Source organism: Onychostruthus taczanowskii, unplaced genomic scaffold (assembly GCF_017590055.1).
Source record: "Onychostruthus taczanowskii isolate IOZ18803 unplaced genomic scaffold, ASM1759005v1 scaffold3, whole genome shotgun sequence".
Taxonomy (NCBI): Eukaryota; Metazoa; Chordata; class Aves; order Passeriformes; family Passeridae; genus Onychostruthus; species Onychostruthus taczanowskii.
This window is the reverse complement of record NW_024500349.1, coordinates 10,220,761-10,238,763: the sequence shown is the minus strand read 5'-3', so window position 1 is coordinate 10,238,763 and position 18,003 is coordinate 10,220,761. Positions and strand designations below refer to the sequence as shown.

Here is an 18,003-nt window from a genome sequence, read left to right as displayed (position 1 = left end):
GTTGAAGTTTCAGCCAAAGTGAAGGGTGACGGTTTTAATTTTTCTATATTTGCAATAAATGCAACTTGCATATAAAAATATAAATTAGTCTCCCATTTTTTGTCTTTGTGACTTGTGCTGTATTTCCATCTTAGAAGTAGAGGGAAGCAAGTTTATTTACAGTCAGTGAAATTGCTAACTGTAGAAAAATCTCAGCTCTGTTATTTGTACAATTTTCAGCTTTATGTTCATGAAACACTTAAAAATTGAAGTAGTGATAAATATGATGTTCATATTTATTCTAAACAAATACAGCAAGGTAGCTATAAAAGCCATTAAATTATTCAAGGAACTTCCTTAAAGAGTACTTATGTACCTTACTCCAAGCACAACACTTCTCAGATGGAAGGAAATTTTAACCAGTGATGGCAGAGTGCATGTAGCACTCAGAGGTGAAGTAATACTGTTCATTCACTAACTGCAAATATGGAAATTTTAAGAAAGTTGACTTGCCTGACAGAATCCTTAATATCTCTGTTCATTAACAAAGTTAGAGCTATTGCAGGTAACTAACTAGATTAATATGGGAAAGTAACCACGTGCAGTTAAAAACCAGATGGATGAGGCATGCTTTTTTTTTTCCCTGTTGTTTTTTAAAAATACTGGATTAAGTAACCTTTTTGGGGGTGGTTATGTAGTATGACTTACCTAGTTAAAATCCCCATTGTAGTTCTGTCTCCCAGAACAGGGCCAGCATTTCCTCCCTGGCTCCCCTGGTTCTGCCTGAAAGGGCTGGCACTGCAGCGGAGGCAGCAGCTCTGCACTTCCGTGTCCCTTCTCACTTGGCACTGCTGCTGCCTGCTGCTTCCCCATCACCTTGTGCCTCTTTGCACTGCACCCTCACAGTTCTTGTTACAAAGGCATTTTTCTCATCATTAGACAGCTGTTCATTAGAAATTTAACTACACTATGTCATTTCACCTCAGTGCCCTGTGCTGTCTGTGTGTAATGTGTGAAAACAGCCATGACTAACTCAGGAAATATTCCCTTCCTCTGCATTTCTGTCCTGTGAGTATTCAAGGAGAGCCCAAACATTCAGGGCACTTCTCAGATGTGTGTTTGTTTATTGATAACAGTGTAAAGGACAGTGGTACACAGTGAGTTCTGAGCATAAAGTGCAACAACTATGAACAGTGATATACCTTCTGTACCTGTGTAGCCTATTTTAATGTAGGAACTATGTAGTATAACCTATTTTAATGTAGGAACAAGAATTTATGAATTTGAAGCAGTAGTTTAGTTTCAATTTTAGTAGCAGTCTCAAGTAAGCTATGTTGCAGTTGCCATTGAATTGAAAAGCTTTTTCCATCATTGTCCTTTTTTCTATAAACCTGTGTACTCATAGAATGCATGAGTTACTTCTGATTGAAAAAGAAGACACATTTTAAGAGGACAGAAATAGAGCAACATTTTCTATATTCTTTTCATAAGCAAGTATCATTTATGGCTTAATCACATATTAACATGTCAGCTTTTTGCAGTTTTATGTACCAAATGTTTTTTAGTGTAGTATATTAAAATTATGCTGAGACTAACCAAATAACTTTTTTTTTTTTTTTTTTTTTTTAAATCCAAGGGAGCTACTATTAAAAGGGATGAACATACTGGTGCCATTGTGGTGGCCAGGATAATGCGTGGAGGAGCTGCAGATAGAAGTGGTAAGGTGTTGCTGTTTAGCATTAGCCATCCAAGAGCTCAGAACAAGATGAGATAAAGTGGCATATTTTGTAGAAATTAAATACATCGCTATCACAAACACAAGTATTTGGGCTCTGAACAGTTTTCCAAAGTGATATTTCAATACTGCTGAGAGTATGCTGCTTGTTTTCCCCATTTCAGTTGCAGCAAGGTACCTTTGAGTTAGTGCATACAGAGGGGTTTATATATATATATATATATAATTACTTGTTTCCAATTGATGTCAGCTGTTTATAAATCATGGAATATGCTGAGTTGGAAGGGATGCATCAAGATCATCAAGTCCTACTCCTGTCCCTGTGTCAGACACCCCAAGAATCATTCTATGATGGCATATGCCAACCTGCTGATGGAGAAACTTGACTTTTTTTTTTTTAATTAGGACATCCATTTGGAGTTTCAGCTGGTAGTTCTTAATACTGCAGCACATCCTTGTTTAGTTTGGGATGCTCAGTGTCTGCAAAAACCTAAGCAAGAAGTTCTGAATCATACATTTAGGTGTCTCTTTTCACTGAAGAAAATCTAGGAGAGTTGTGCTTCATCCTTAAATGCAGTAATGGAGTAAATGAGTAAATCTAGATATAGATAGATAGATAGATAGATAGATAGATAGATAGATAGCTTAGCAAACATTTGTGCCACAAATTAACATTCCCTTAGTGCTCTTTGCACTATTTGTACCTGTGTAGCAGTAAGAAAGTAGTAGAGTTTAAAAAGAGTTGAAAAAGAATTGGCATAGATATTTTTGAAACATCTGCATGAAAGTCTGGAAAAGTTGTAGAGAAGGTGGTACTAATTTTTAGGAGGAAGACAGGAAGGTGAGTTAACCAACCACCTTATCAAATTTGTCTGAGGACAGTAGCTGTTATGTTCACCGTATATTCCTGTTTTTGTCTTAGAGCTTAAAGTGTATGAAAATTGGAGCTTAATGTATATGAACAAGGGAGAAACAAGCTGAATGTTAATGGCACTTTTTGTGTAATACAAAGCTACCGTTTCGCAACTTCTCTTTTTCTTCTGTAGGGCTTATTCATGTTGGTGATGAACTGAGGGAAGTCAATGGGATTCCCGTAGATGATAAAAAGCCTGAAGAAATAATACAGATTTTGGTAAATACCAAACATTTTAAAATTAATTTAGGAGAGTTAGGAAAAAGTAATGAGGCTTATGATTACTAGTATATTTCTTAGAAAAAAGTGTATTCTACTATAATGGCTTTTCTTCCAGTGCCATCATTTAAAAACCTGTCATTTCTCATAGAGTGATTTCCCATGCATTACATATATATACAATTATAGATTACTTGTGAAGAGTTAAAGACTGTAATATTGCCATAAATATGTTGCAGAGTGTTGCAGACTTCAGTTCATAATCCACAGTTTGTTTTTAAGGCCTACCATAATCTGTTGAATTTGAACTATTTTAAATGTATTCATTAATAACTCATTAATAACTCATTGTCACTCCCTGTGACAATTAATAGTACAGGAACTAGATAGACTGTATAACTGGTATATGAAGATTTTATATGACATTGATTTACAGTATATAGCCGTATATATTATTCTGTCTACTCTCATCTAAACTGCACAGTCTCTAAAGCCAGCTTGATTTCTCATTATTGAAACATTATTGCAAATTAGGAATTTAGACTTTTCAGAAATATTTAATATTTCTGAATTTATTTATTTATTTAATATTTTCTTTTTACTTCAAAGACATTGATGAGGGTCATGATAGCTTCATTGTTCATTTCATTGTTCATGCTGTATGGTTTTCCATATACATAAATACCTTGCTGTCCTGCTGAATTGAGCAGCTGTCTCACAGTTTTTGTTCAGGAACCAAGATCATTCAAGTGCTAGCCTGCTGATATTCATTCTTGCTTTATGGCTTCATGTTCCCTGCAGAACCATAGTTTCCTTCAAAAATTAATAATTTAAAATGTCTAGAAACAAAATACCACTAGAAAAGGTGTGAACAATTTCCCCATTTACCTTTTTGAGGTACCGTATAAACATCAAAAGCTAGTTAGAGCTTGTTTCAAAAGTAACAAAATTATTGATTCCAGTCCTAGGGCGGGTGAAATAAGACCTTGGCTGCTGCCTGTCAAGCAGTGAGCCTTGGATCGCAGACGCGCGGCGGAAGAATGTCTCGCTTGGTAGTGGACAGGCCTGTTTCCATTTTGCTTAAGTCGTTGGCTGGCTGTTGCACTCTGCTCGTTTTATGAAACTTGTCGGCTGCATGCAATAGTAGCAGAGCCTCCAACTGATTAGCACTTCCTTCAATAGCAAAATGTCACTGAGGCAGTGGGAATATACTGTGGTTAATAAGTCAAATGCAGCCAGACACACTTTAAGTGGGATATAGGGAAAGATGAATGGATGAGGTGGTTGCTGATGGCTAACTTGTTTTAAGATTTATAGCGGAGGGCTTTTTTTCCATTTAGTACACGTCGTCTATTCAAATATGTTTTGCTTTTCTAGTTTCTTAAAGTTGCCAAGCGAATAAATCCCACCCCTAATAGCTCTATATGATAAATATGGCACAAGCCTGTTCAAATTTTTCTATAAATTTTTTTTGAAAAATGAAATGTTAGTTTGATTTTTCCAGGGATGTCCAAACTGTGCCAGGAGGCCAGCAGTTGCTTCTAATGTGCATACATTTAAGCTGTAGCATTTTCTCCTGCCTTCAGTACAGAAATGGGACCTCTGAACCGTGCAGGTCACAGTTTTTAACAGTCCATCTGCCCCCCCCAGAGAAGCAAATGAACCCAGGCATTTTAAGTGGGTATTTTAATTTTTGTAATACAAAGTTTGGTTAAATGAAGTGGTCAAACTCCATCATGCTTGGGAGAGGATAGACTCATGTTCTTTTAAATTCAGTTGAATTTCTTTATCTTCTAAGATGTCTTTGAAATATTAGCTTAATTCTAAGTGCATTTTCTTTTCAAATGTTCACCAGGCTCAGTCTCAAGGAGCCATTACATTTAAAATTATACCCAGTGTGAAGGAAGAAATGCCAATGAAGGAAGGCAAGGTAAGCAAGACTATTTCAGAAGCCATGGCAGTAACTGTTATGCTGAGAATATGTATTTTTTGCTTGGATGACAGAACCAATAATGTGATTTATACCTGTGGACTCAACTTTTGTAATGTGACAGTACTGTACATGCCAGCACACTGTACACTTCAATACACAGGTGCTAAATTTATGAGTGGGTGTAACGTGGTTCTTGAGCTTGAACTCTCAGCTGTGTAGTTGACAGGTAATCTTCCACCTTCTGCAAGGACCTGGCTTGGTTCCAAGTACTCCTTCCATCGTTCACTAGGTAGAAGACACTTGATAGCACCATGCTTTAACAGTATGTTCTCCTCTCTTCCTCATGTGGGCACACTGCACCTGCCAAGTCCTGCTTGCCTTGAGTCACAGAGCCTTTGCTCCACTGACACTGCAGTTGCAGAAGCAATGAGTTGAACATTCCCATATGAACTTCCAATGCTAGACATCCATAAGGATGTTTTGCAGAAGTAAATATTTACATTATTTATTTCAGTGGTTGAACAGTAAAAACAGAAGAGGAAGATACCTTTGGATTGTATTTAGTATTTGATTCTAAAGATCAAACACTATTTGTTCCAGATGTTTATCAGAGCCTTATTTGACTATGATCCTAATGAAGATAAAGCAATTCCTTGTAAAGAAGCTGGACTTGCCTTCAGAAAAGGAGATATCCTTCAGATCATGAGCCAGGATGATGCAACCTGGTGGCAAGCCAAACATGAAGGTGATGCCAATCCCAGAGCAGGCTTGATCCCTTCAAAGCATTTCCAGGAGAGGTGAGCTACTGAGAAGCATAATTCCGTTATTTTTTGCAGTAAGAGACTTGGCATGTCTCTTGGCATGTGCCAACATTGTTGGCATGTGTAGTGCTCATAGATTACATGGGTACAATAAATGTGCATTTGCAGCAGGACAACTAATTTGGAAACATGTTGCTGACATACTCTGGGTTTCCTTATTTCTCTGGCTAGAATTAATAATGACAAAAACTGATAGGATTACACTGATCCAGACTGAAAGAAAAAACATATGGAAAATAGCACATCAGTATCTGCATTCACACTGATGTACTATGCAGGAATAAGAACTGCAGCAGGTTTTGGAGAGCTTACAAAAATTTTAGGCAAGATTTAATTTTTTTTAGGTTGTGAATAAATTGCATTGTTTTAAGTTAATTTCTTATAAAATCTTCTGCATATTTTGCAATAGTCTCATGATATTAAGTGTTTATTAATCCCAAATCTGCAGTGAAAACTGAGGAGCTTGTGTCTTTTCCCCACCACCTCCCATTTTATAGGAGATTTGCATTAAGAAGACCAGAAGTGCAGGTTCAGCCACTGAAAATTTCCAACAGAAAATCATGTAAGTCTGTTAAGCTGGAATAGAAATAATACTCCACATCTCTAACCTTATAAAATAGCAGTTTGTTTCACCTACAGGATGCATTTCTTCCAGGCACAACAGCCTCTTGATCCATTGTATCAGTAGGAAAATAAATGTAAATAATGTCGTTAAAAGCTTTAAAAGAAGCTAGAAACATTCCCAGACCTCTGATTTTGTTTTTGAAGTACTGACCACAATTAATATTTTGATATGTAATATTTCAAAGGTTGAAGAATATTCTTTTCCTGTTGAAACAGTGCAGAATTGGCTCAACAGTTTATATAATTTGGACTGCATCAACACAGTGAAATTTATAGAGTAAGATGAAAGGTCTGATAGTCTCTCCCTTTCTCCCCCATATAGTTGATAATTTTTTGTGTCCCACGAAGCAGTAGAATTTTTTAAAAGTCAGAACATTCAGTTCATTGATACACATTCACAGAATCACTTCTTACTGCTTTTTAAACAAACTCATCCTTAAAGTCTGTTTTTAAATATAGTAATCACACAATATAAGAAAAATAACCTCTAAGAAAGCACATACATTGCAACAAATATTTTTCTTCACTGGAATTTACATCAACATCTGTTTTAAGTATTATTGCATATTTTACTTGACCTGTTATTTCTTTTAGTTGTGCAGGCTCATAACAAAGTGAGCAATGTAAGAAACTATCATGCTACAGCAGGATCTAAATCTTAAATACAAACAAGATTGTGAGTTCAACTAAAAGTATTCAGAAAGCGGTCTAATATTTCCGACCACCTTTCATTATCTAACAATGAAAGAAAACGTATGGATACTATGGCAGACAGTGGATGCTGGCACATTAAGTGCCAAACTAAATGCTTTTAACTTTAAAACTCCTCGCCAAGGTTTCTGTTGCAATTTTCCTAACTTCTTGCTATGGTTGTTGTGTTCTGAAGCTTGACAATAACAGTTATTTTTCTGATAATCTTCATTTTCTATCTTTCATTCCATTTCACTCTTTGATTGTGTGCCCTAATGCTGTTGTTAACTCCAAAGCCCTTGCTAGCATTGTAATTACAGTAAATAGACATTACAATTGCACTACAGCTTTTCTATTTACATAGATCTTAGAAACAAGAGGAGCTTTATCAGCTTGTAGTAAATCTGTTGTTTTTCTAGGTTCTAGGTCAAGTTGCTCTGCCCCAGTTTTGGAAAAGTGTCTGATCCCAGGGTATAGCTATTTCTCTCTGCCCACTGTTCTTGAATCTGGATAATACACTCAACAAGAGCCTTCAAGTAAGGTGGCACTGGTGCTTTTGAAGAGGTAAATCAGCTGCTGCAGCAACACCGCATGAACCCTTTTATAATGGACTGCATCTTTCTAGTGACCTTCAGGTGAAAGGTTTTACAAGATGCATCTCACCCTTCCAAATAGGCAGCCTGAACTTGATTGGGAATTGCCAAAATTACAACCCAAAGAAGACCCAGAGTACAGTGCCTACTGTTGTCTCTGCTTTTTCCACTGACTGCCTTAACTAGCTTGAACAGGGAGAAAAATTCCTGTCTTCCTCCCCCTGCCTTTAAAATATGACAGAGCATGAGGGTCAAGCAGTATTCCTGTTACTGTTCTCTCTTGGAATTACTTTGAACAAAGCGTCTCAGCTAAATACCATCTAGAAGGCAGTGGTGCCTCTTGAAGGAGGAAATACTGCAGAGTAATATAGGTTTGTCATTCTCTCTCTTCCTTTTTTCTTAAGACAATCTGCTATATCTACCAGATTTTCATTGGAATAGGGGAAATGCTATTCTGAGTAGAGATTTATCCCTTCATTCAAAGACTAAACATGTTTTTAGTGTTGGGAGGGAATTCAGATTCTTTGTAGAGAAGACATTTTAAAGATCAGAATTTAGCAGTAGAAAAAAAACATTGTGTCTAGGATCTCAATTTGTTGCTCAAATTGCTCTCCGAAAAACCATCTACTTGCTTGGATTTTCAAGAAAATTCTGCTGGGAAACTCTGCACCTTTGTGATCTTTCTAAAGTTAATCAGCTTTTTTTGTGTTACCAAGCATAGCAGTGAAGCTGTGAGATACAGAGGCCGTGTCTCTATTTGTGTACAGCAATCATCTTGCCAAAACTGGGAGATGCTGGAAAATCATGCATTGCTCAGCTGAACAAACAGCTATCTGACAGCACCAGAAACATGTAAGGAAGGTGACACAGAGAACAGAAAATTGGAAAGAACTGCTGGGTTCAGTTTTTTTTTTTTTCTTTTAGCCCATGCGTGAAGGTGGGAAATTGATAATGCTTGGTTTCTTCAGGTTTGTTTTTTAATCCTTCATCTTAATATAGGGTTTTCCAGTGCTTGGAAGGGTAATTATGTGGGGAGACATGTTCTGTAGATCATCCTGAACTTGCTGTATATTGAGAGGCTGGTTGCTGTTGCAGTGGTGCAGTGGTTCCTCTCCAGTCGTGTGACCTGAAATTTCTTAGCAGTTTGGAGAAGAAAGGGCAATTTGCCAGTTGATATTATTATGCCTTACAAAAAAGATGAAAACCTGTTGATTTCAGGAAAGCTGCTGAGAGAAGTCCCTTTCCTGACAGGACTGGGAATTGCACTAGGAAGCATTCTTGACACTTGGTATGCAGCCGTGGTTGTTGGTCTGCTCTGTTCAGACAACTCATTCCACAAATCCCAAGTTTTGTAATGAGGAAAAAACCTTAATACATACCTTTGGTTTTAATAGGGAGAACTAAGGAAAAATACTCTGTTTTCTTGAAGGCCCAGAAAAAGTCAGCTCTGATTTCTTAGGTGGGATTCCTGGGTGACAGTGTCCTTCTACTTGAAAATTAATCTAAAAATCAGATAAAATCATATAATATGCAAGAAGTATCCTATAACTTCTTTTTTTTTTCTTTCTTCTCAAGCCAGTCCTGGATCTGGAAAGGACTGTTATATTTATCTATACAAAGAGCTCTCTGAAACAGTCAACAACTGTTTTTGCTTTGATAATTAAGTTGTTTCAAAAGCTGAAAGGAGATGGATTGAATTACTTCTGGGATGCCTTCTTTTTGTTTGCTGTTTTGAATTTTTCACTCTTTAGAGCATAGCAATGCCTGTAGTTGCTAATCTTTACACATATTTGTGTGTCATACATTTGGAAGCAAAATAAAAGTGGGCTTTTTTGGTGACGATTGTATCATACCCGTATTAAGGAAGGAGTGAAAAATACTTTCTACAAAACTTTTTCTGCAAGAATTATCTGCACTGAAATAAACAAACCCAATCTAGTTCTAAGTTATTAAAAGGATCGGTTTTTAATGGAAATGCCAATTCTTATTTTCACTTTAATAGCCAAGTTAACTGTTAACTGTGTCTGTGTGCAAATACATATGCCTTTCCCAGCATTTAACCCTTTCCTTGAAAGATAAAACAGAATAATTCTCACATTGTACCACTTAAAGTGAAAAGCATTTCACATGTCATGTGTACACTGGAGGAGGGGGCAGAATACTGTACATTCCATATTGAAATCACACTTTCTCATGTGCAAATGGCGAAGATGCACATTTTGATGGTATCTGGGACTGAAGATGAAGGAAACTGGCAATGTAGGTGGAGCCTGTGCTGACAAGAGGAAAATATAGAAAAAGTAGGAATAAAAATATAAAGGGAAAAGAGAGGAATTGAAATTTTGTATTGAGGGTGAAGGAAAGGAGAAAGTATTGCAACAAGGGCAATGGAAGAACACATGGACAAAAGCTGCCCATAAACCCCATTAAGCAAAACCCCACAGAGGATGGGCTTTGAAATCCTCAGATTAATAGAATTAACAGTAATATGCAAGAGCATTGCTATAGTCACTATTTGTGCAGTGATTCAGTTGCTTGTTGATTCTGTTTAAATAAAATACTCATATATTTACTTTGTAAAAGTCTTTGAAACAGTGAATGCAAAAATTACTGACAAGAGCTCTGACCTGATTTGTTTTGCTATTGTTGGTAGAAAAATCTTAGTAAGTTCAACAGTAATATTTTATGCATGAGATAAGTGGCTGTTAGGTGTTCTGACCTGCTGATAAGATTGATATGTTAATTCCCAGGCTTAGGGTTAGTGCAGAAGTGATGGAGGAATAACAAACCACTGAAGTATTTTCATAATTTTTTTCCATACTTAACAGCAATGACTTTTCAGCACAAAGCGGTCTTGTACATTAATACTGTGGGGAAATGATACCGGGAAAAAAAACTTGTAAGAACAAGCAGCATAGGAAAAAAAGTAGGAAAATGGAATGAAAGTAAAGGAACAGAGTTGCATGAGGTTGTGTGAGTATGACTAACCCTGCATGTGCTGGGATGGTGAATGACCCATGTACCTGAGTGAGTGTGAGGGAACTCTCTGGGATACAAAGGGAGGTTCTGTAGATGTGTCTGCCTGCGTGCAGTTGGGTTTCATGTGTCTGAGCTTGTGAGCCACTGCTGAATGCCAGCTCCACGGAAACCTGCTCACCTGATATTCCTCAGTAATACCTAACAGCATTCCTGGCTTTAGGTGATCATTTTAGCTTGGACAGCTTGTCAGCCAGAGCTGTCTATGTGAGTTCTCCTGTTGCTGCATGCTGGCTAAATTGGAGTGACATGAGACTTTGTACAGGGAACAATTATTTGTTTAATAGCTTCCACTCTGTTAACTTCCATATAAAGACTACTCATGCTCTGACTGCAATAGATATTGCCAACAGGTTTGGTCATTCTTGCATGTGTAGCTTACTTTAATTTGTAGGCAAAAGTGATAACCTGTTTTTTTTAAGGAAATAAATTCTTTGAATAACAACCAAATAACTTACTATTCTGCAGTTGTTATAAACTGCAGTAATCAGGCAAGAAATTATACTCCTTCAGCATAATTTTGCTTTCACAGTGGTTACTGTGTTTATTCTTACATTATGTATGTGTTGTCTCTGATGAAAATTACTGGTAACTTTATATTTTATACTGGTATGGCCTGTAAGCTCTGTCAACTTGTGCACTGTGTTCATATGTATATGTGTATACCCATACCCTGTGTGTACAGTTTAATATATTTATGTAGCATATATGACAGAGCTGTTCAGAGATGTCTTTTCCATGAAAATACATTTGTTCTGTGTACTTAATGCTGAATGTAAATACTTACTGTGATAAAGCCATCATCATATAGTTTTTCTAAGGCTTAAAACCCATTTTACTTTCAATTTTGATTTATGAGATGTGATTGGCATTGTGTGAGCAAGAGGAAAGACTTAACTGCAGCCAAATGGTGTTCATTCAAACAAGATGTAACCCAGTTTACCCATAGTTGAGTGTCTTTTGAATTGAAGATTATGTTCTGCCAACAAAAAAATTTAAGCAGGCTAGAAGAATAAATGCTTTGTACTACTTGTATTTGAAGACCAAACATTTAGGTTAAATGTATAGTAGAATTCTTTGTGCTTGTTGTAATTGCTGCACAATCTTAACTCTGCCTTTCTTCTCAGTATTTTTCTGTGTTCATATTTGAAACTTGATTGCCCACCTGCAGGTAGTTACGAGTACAAACAAAAAATAAACCAGACCTATAGAGTTAAATTAGCACATTAGCATTTTTATTCAGAAGTCTCCTGTCCTTACAAATCTTAACTTCCTGCTACCACAGAGAAATTAAGGAAACCTGAAGCTGGATGACATTTGAGTCAAGTTCACATGAGACAGAACTGGAAATGGATCTGTCCTTCACTGCAAGACTATCCTTCTTCATTTTCCAAATTATCTTCGTAGAGATACTGTTATCTGATTGTTTTATAAGAGAATTAAATTTGATCATTTTAAATTTCCTATTGCATTAACATACTTTATCATTCAATCTACAAAACTCCAGAGCATAAATACCTGCAAAACAGTATAAATGTTGATTGCTGTGTGGGACTGTTCATCACTAAAAAATCAAGAGTGTTTAATATATTCACTGTAATGCTGACTATTGTACATCACAATTTCTTGCTTGCTAAAGTATAGTTTAAGGAATAATGCAACTTGTTTGTGATAAGAAACTAGAAAAGAGCTGCTGGATCAAATTTTAGATTAAGAAACATTTAAGTAAAATTGCTTGGTGGAAATATTTTTGAAAGAAAGTCAACAAAAGCTAAAAATCTTAATCTGATGCTGGGCTGTTCCAAAGAGTTGAGAATGTTCCTGGAAGTGGCTCTGGTTTTGAGCTTCCTAAGTAGTATAATTTAGGTGAGGCCCCCAAAAACCAGATCTTGATTACATTTCAGTTAAAATACATATAAAAACACAGTGTATGTGATACTGGTTTTCATTGTTATAGTTTAGCATTATTGGCTATGCTGAAATCTTTCTAAAATGAATAAAACCACCTAAGCTTCCATTGTGCTTGTGTTTCCTATTTCTTTTTTTTCCCATTTGTCTTGTTACAGCTTTGTTGTCATTTCCTAAACCTGTTTCATGACTATTTTCTTTGGAACTTCCTCTCCCTTCTTACCACAATACATTTAATTGCTTGTATTTCTTCGTTTCTCAGTGTTTTATTTGTTCCATGTTGCCTTATGGTTTGGGTTTGGGGTTTTTTTCATTTTGTCATTGCTTTTATTTTCATACTTCCCATCAGATTTCCTCCTCTTTAGACTTTGACCTCTTTTAGTCTTTAACTTGTCCCTTCCAGCTGAAGACCTTTCCTTTCTCAGCTCACTTCCTTTTAGTGAAACTGTACTGACCCCCGTTCTTCATGTCTCAAAACTTTGGAACCTTGGGCACGTACTTGGTTCATGCATACAGCTGCTTCAGATGCACAGAGCTGTATTTAGTAGTGAATCACAATACGAAGTTTCCTGGCAAGTAACCTCTGACTTTAACAGGGACAGGCAATAGCTCTGGTAAAGGTCCTTGTAAAGTTCAAACTGGGAGCTACATGTTGATGACTGTTTATAGCTGCATGAAGCTATGAAAACCCAGTGATTTCCAAGATCTTTTCATTACAGACTGTTATTTCAACCTTAAGAGTAGCCCAAGAAAGTTAAGAGCAGTATTAAGAAGGAAGATTTTTAACAAAACACAGGAAGCTCAGAATACCTCTATCTCAACATTAAACCTCAGCTTGTGCTTTCTGGATTCAGCTGACTCACTTGGGAATCCTAATGTCTTTCATTTATGGATAAGCATGTTCCCTTTCCTGGCAGGGGTAGCCCAGAAGCCTGGATTCCTTTCAGTGTTCTGATTCTTAACTCCACTCTGTCCACGTGCACATACCGACCTCCTTTGCTCCTGATCTGGGTTTTCATGTTCATAAATGAGGGCTTACCTGTTACCAGTTAAAATACCAGACAGCATTTTAAAATGCACACTCATTAGTTAAGTCAAATAACTTTGTTGAATTCAAGAAACTTTTAAAATCTATTTTTGTGAATTGGCGTTGAGTATTAGTGACTTGTTTTCAGGAGATACACTGCAGTCTATTGAAAGTCATAGAAATGGAAATACAGAAAAACTTGTTGTACATCACAGAGAAGGAGAAAAGAGTTAGTACCTGGAAGCCAGCCTGCCATCCTAGATCCAGCTTTAGGCCATTTGTCAAGAACTGGGAGCTTTTAAGCTCAAGAGAGAAAAATTGATCCAGTGCTTTCACATTCAACTCACAAAACTGTCTACACTCTTTCAAGGCACCAGATGTGGTCAACCAAGAAGGGGTCACCTTAGACGACTTACCAGCCAACTTAAGCCATATGGTCGCCTTGACCATAGAAATAAACTTTAAATAAGATTCAGAAAAGTTTTCCAAATTAATATTTTAAAATGTAAGTCCTCAAGAAAAATGGTACCAAGAAATGATTGTGCAAAACAGTATTTTTCCTGCGTCAGAATCCGTTTCATGACATGAAATGAAAAGAGCTCTTCATGTGATGATATATGCAGGAGAATTTTGACCTAGCCTTTGTTTTGTACATTAGTTATGCATAAAATATTGTAAAATAGCTCTTGAATAATTTTTCACATTCTGAGAAAATACATGCTTCATGGAAAGTCTTTGAAATTATTATATTTTAACCCTATTTATCCACATTCTAAAGGAAATTTGAATGAGAGGTAGATTGTTAAATCTCTCTATAAATCTTAACCTTAGTATATAATATCTTTGTGAACAAGCATTCATTATATTTATCTTGCTTTTCTGTATAACCCCAAAGATGAATACAAAAATGTATGTTTTCTACTGTCAAGGCAGCAGAAATTTATTTATTTACTACAGGTAAGAAGAAAGTCTTATGTATATCTATTACATTAGGATAATGTCAGAGAAAAGATTACAAGAGTATGTGAATACTTCCAGTGTATTTTCAGCTGCAATTGTAAGCTTTCCGAAAAAAAAAAAAAAAAAGGAAAAATAGCCACAACCAAAAAACCTTTCAAAGTCCATCTCAAAGGGCAGCTCTTATTGTAAGTGCAGAAAAATACTGAGATCATGTTTATGGTAGTGATTCTTAGAAATTCTAGGTTAAGACTCATTGATTTGAACTAACAAACTTTGCATTTAATACCAAAGAGATCTTCCATGACAGCAGGGTAAGGTCATTTCTACCAAATGAATAGTAGAAGAATCACATATGGGAATTTAAAGTGCACATAGTATTTCAATGTCTTTTTACATGCTTTTCTGAGTGTAGTTAAACTCACTACTGGTATGTTGGTATATGCCTCGATATAATAGGTGCTGTCAAGAGAATTTGAGAGTAGCTTACATACCTGAATTTTTTCCTATTTATGAAGTATTAAACAATAATACTTTGTCTTTTTGGCTGTTCTAAGATGAGGAAGCGGTTGAGTGTGGTAGGTGCATTTTTCTTCTTCAATTTAACTTTTCTTTCTTAAGTTATGTTTTCACTCCATTTAATGATTTCCTTTCCTATTTCTCCTTTGTGCTTCTCAGAGGAAATTGAAGGTACATGTATAAAAGTTTCCCTGAATAGCCCAATAATTTTATTTAGAGAACATGTGTTTAGAATTAAATTGAATATGGTCCAGTGTTTCTAGGAGATATTGTATATATGATGCTTTTATATTGCCACCAAATACATTGAATAATGTTTTAAAGTAGATCAAAATACCAGAATATTCCTAGTTGCTTCATTTAATGATTAGTAATTTGAACTGTTGTTTTAAACTTCTTTCTCTCTCTTGAACTTCTGCAAGATATGTATAGAAAAGCAGTATGATAGAATAATACTGGCAGCACTTGGGTGGGCTGGGATGGAGAGAGATGGTTCTGAGTTAATTACATGGCCATGAGATATCCTGAGCTTCTAACTAATACTGACAATTTTCCTGAGATGGTAGAAGGTTCATCTATGTGGTATCATCATTACTGTTTTCCCTCTGCGTTTCCCTCTGAGTGTAGCCCGTTATTGTTATGTTTGCAGCATATGTTAAAGTAATAGCAGCTGATCTCTTGCGGTTTTTTTGTTTGGTTTGTTTTTTTTGGTTTTTTTTTACTTAAGAGGCTTTTGTTTATAAAAGCATTAGAAACTGTAGCTCATATTTTTGATCAAAGGGCCTCTGGCATGTAAAAATATACATTATAGCTATTTTATATTAAATAAGAGGATGTGTTTTTGATCAAAAACCTTTCTGTCTAATCCAGTGAGCCAAAGCATAAAGCTAAAGTTTGATAATGTATAGTTTACAAAAAAGCTTGATTTACATAAAATAATTTTACTTTCTTTTAAGTGGCATATTTTCTATTAACTGATAAAATGTGAATAATACAATGTTAGAATTTTTTTTAGAATGTTTGTTGTCATCACAACTCTTGCTTGAAAAGGTGAAAAGATCAGTGTGCATGCTGCAAAATCAAAGAATATCTCCAGCTAAAATATAAAACAATAAAGATTGTTTTATGTTTTTAAGAAAATGGCTTATTGAAGGCTTTTTAATGCTGTGCTTTGTACAGTTGTCATTTTAAAAATAATTTCTTCTGTATTTTTTGCTGGGCTTCTAACTTTTCTGCTTTATTTCTTGGCTCTTATTCTGTATGCTTTTACCCTTCGTCCAGAAGATGCTGAATGTACTGGTCACAACAGTGGATCCTATCTAGGTGAGCAATTGGTTACAAAAGACAATTTTGTTCCTTTCTTTCAGCTTCTTTTCCCTGGAGCTACTGTGTCTACTTTGCTTTTGGGGGTAATCTGTGTACAAATGTCCTTACTCTGCATGACAAATGCATGAATATTAAGGTTTTAAACATGGCTCATTGGATTTGACATAAAGGGTTTATATAGTGTATTCCTTTACCTGGTTAAACATAGGCTAATAAAATACTGGTTTGATCTTAAAGTCAAAATTTTTAAAGTACATGAAGCAAGCTATGTGTTTAATAAAACAAAAAGGTTACTATATCATGAAAAATTATTTAAAGATCCTCTCAAGGTTTTATTCAAGTTTTGTGTACACATTTTTTCTTTGTACACGTCTCTCTAACCATTTTGGGAGGATTCAGTAAGAATACAGAGAAAATTTGCAGGCACCAATTCTTTTTCCACATTACAAAATATCAGTCATAATAACTCAGTAGCTTAAATTTAGCTTTAAAGCTGGTCTGAGCTCAATGTATCATTGCGGGGAATGGGGAAGAGGAGGGGCAGGAGTCCTTTGGCTTCATTTTCAAGATTCCAAATTTCAAACAAAAGTAACATTTAAAAAAGGTGAATGTTCCATGATATGTTTCAACTTTTTAATTTGTGCCATTTTGAAACCTATGTAAAAATATTTTAGTTGAAACTGCCCAGAATTCCTGCCAGCTGAAGGCTGGCTGGAGCAGATTTTGTGGCAACAAGCCCTTTTCCCAAGACTTTCATCCTCCTACTATAAGAGGAGTGGGGAGAAACTTGTCAAAGTACTTTCGTATTTCCAAGCCAGTGGGCTCACTGAAACATCCTAGACCAATACTGTAAATTGGAGTTGTTTTCACATTGCACTTTAATGGTTTTAAATGTGGTATATAAACTACATGTGGCACACACAAAGTATATCATTGAAAGAACTGACCTGTTTACGAAACCCAAGTGTGGTATAATTCCATCCTCTGCTTGTGGAACTTGTGACTATCTGATCATGCTGAAAATACACTTCTGAGTAGTTTTGTTAAGTAATCAACTAAGTTCATGTTGAATTGTTGTAATTGTATTGAAATATTTGGTATGCTCAGAACATGATAATTTGGATGTGATTCCAGATGAAATTCATTTTCCTTATCAAATAATTTCTTTGAAACATGAACCGCCCCCCACCCCCCAGTCTTTTCTTTCTGTATGTAAATACATACTGCATGAATTCTTAGGCTGAGACTATCATGGTTTTGCAATCAGATCTTAGTGGGCCGCTGCTTTATTTGAGAATGAAGGTAGCAAAACAAAATCCACCTTTTCTAGGTACTGTAGCCTTTTTCACTGAAACATTTTGGTCCATAGTTACCAAAAAGACATGGCCATCTTCGGAAGGAGGCATCTTGAGGAAGAAGCTACTGTTATCCCAGAAGCAAAGAAAAAATTATCAAGATGCATTATAGTTTACTTAGGCAAAACTTTACAAAAATGATTCAGAATTGCTAAGTACAGTTCAGGCAATGGTTTCTTTCTTGAGAGCTTCCATGTTGTGGAATGTTGTCAGCAGTCCAGAGGAGGTACCTTCAGCCATCTCATGCTGGGTGTGTGGTTTTGGAATGAGATGTCAGAGAGGAGAGTCAGAAGGCAGAAAAACTAATGTTAGGACCAGTTTTGGGGTAAGCACACAAGTATATTCACTGATTGTGAATAAAACAAGTA

The 18,003-nt window shown here is 36.0% G+C and overlaps 1 protein-coding gene across 2 annotated transcripts in view; it reads left to right on the top strand.

Annotated features, from left to right (window-relative positions):
• MPP7 (membrane palmitoylated protein 7) overlaps positions 1 to 18,003 on the top strand; it is a 146,022-nt gene that overhangs the window by 108,507 nt on the left and 19,512 nt on the right. For both annotated transcript variants that reach the window (XM_041408760.1, XM_041408761.1), the window contains exons 8-12: positions 1,616 to 1,697; positions 2,761 to 2,846; positions 4,702 to 4,776; positions 5,380 to 5,576; positions 6,098 to 6,162. In XM_041408760.1, coding sequence (XP_041264694.1) covers positions 1,616 to 1,697; positions 2,761 to 2,846; positions 4,702 to 4,776; positions 5,380 to 5,576; positions 6,098 to 6,162 — 505 coding nt within the window. The remainder of the gene's footprint in view (positions 1 to 1,615; positions 1,698 to 2,760; positions 2,847 to 4,701; positions 4,777 to 5,379; positions 5,577 to 6,097; positions 6,163 to 18,003) is intronic.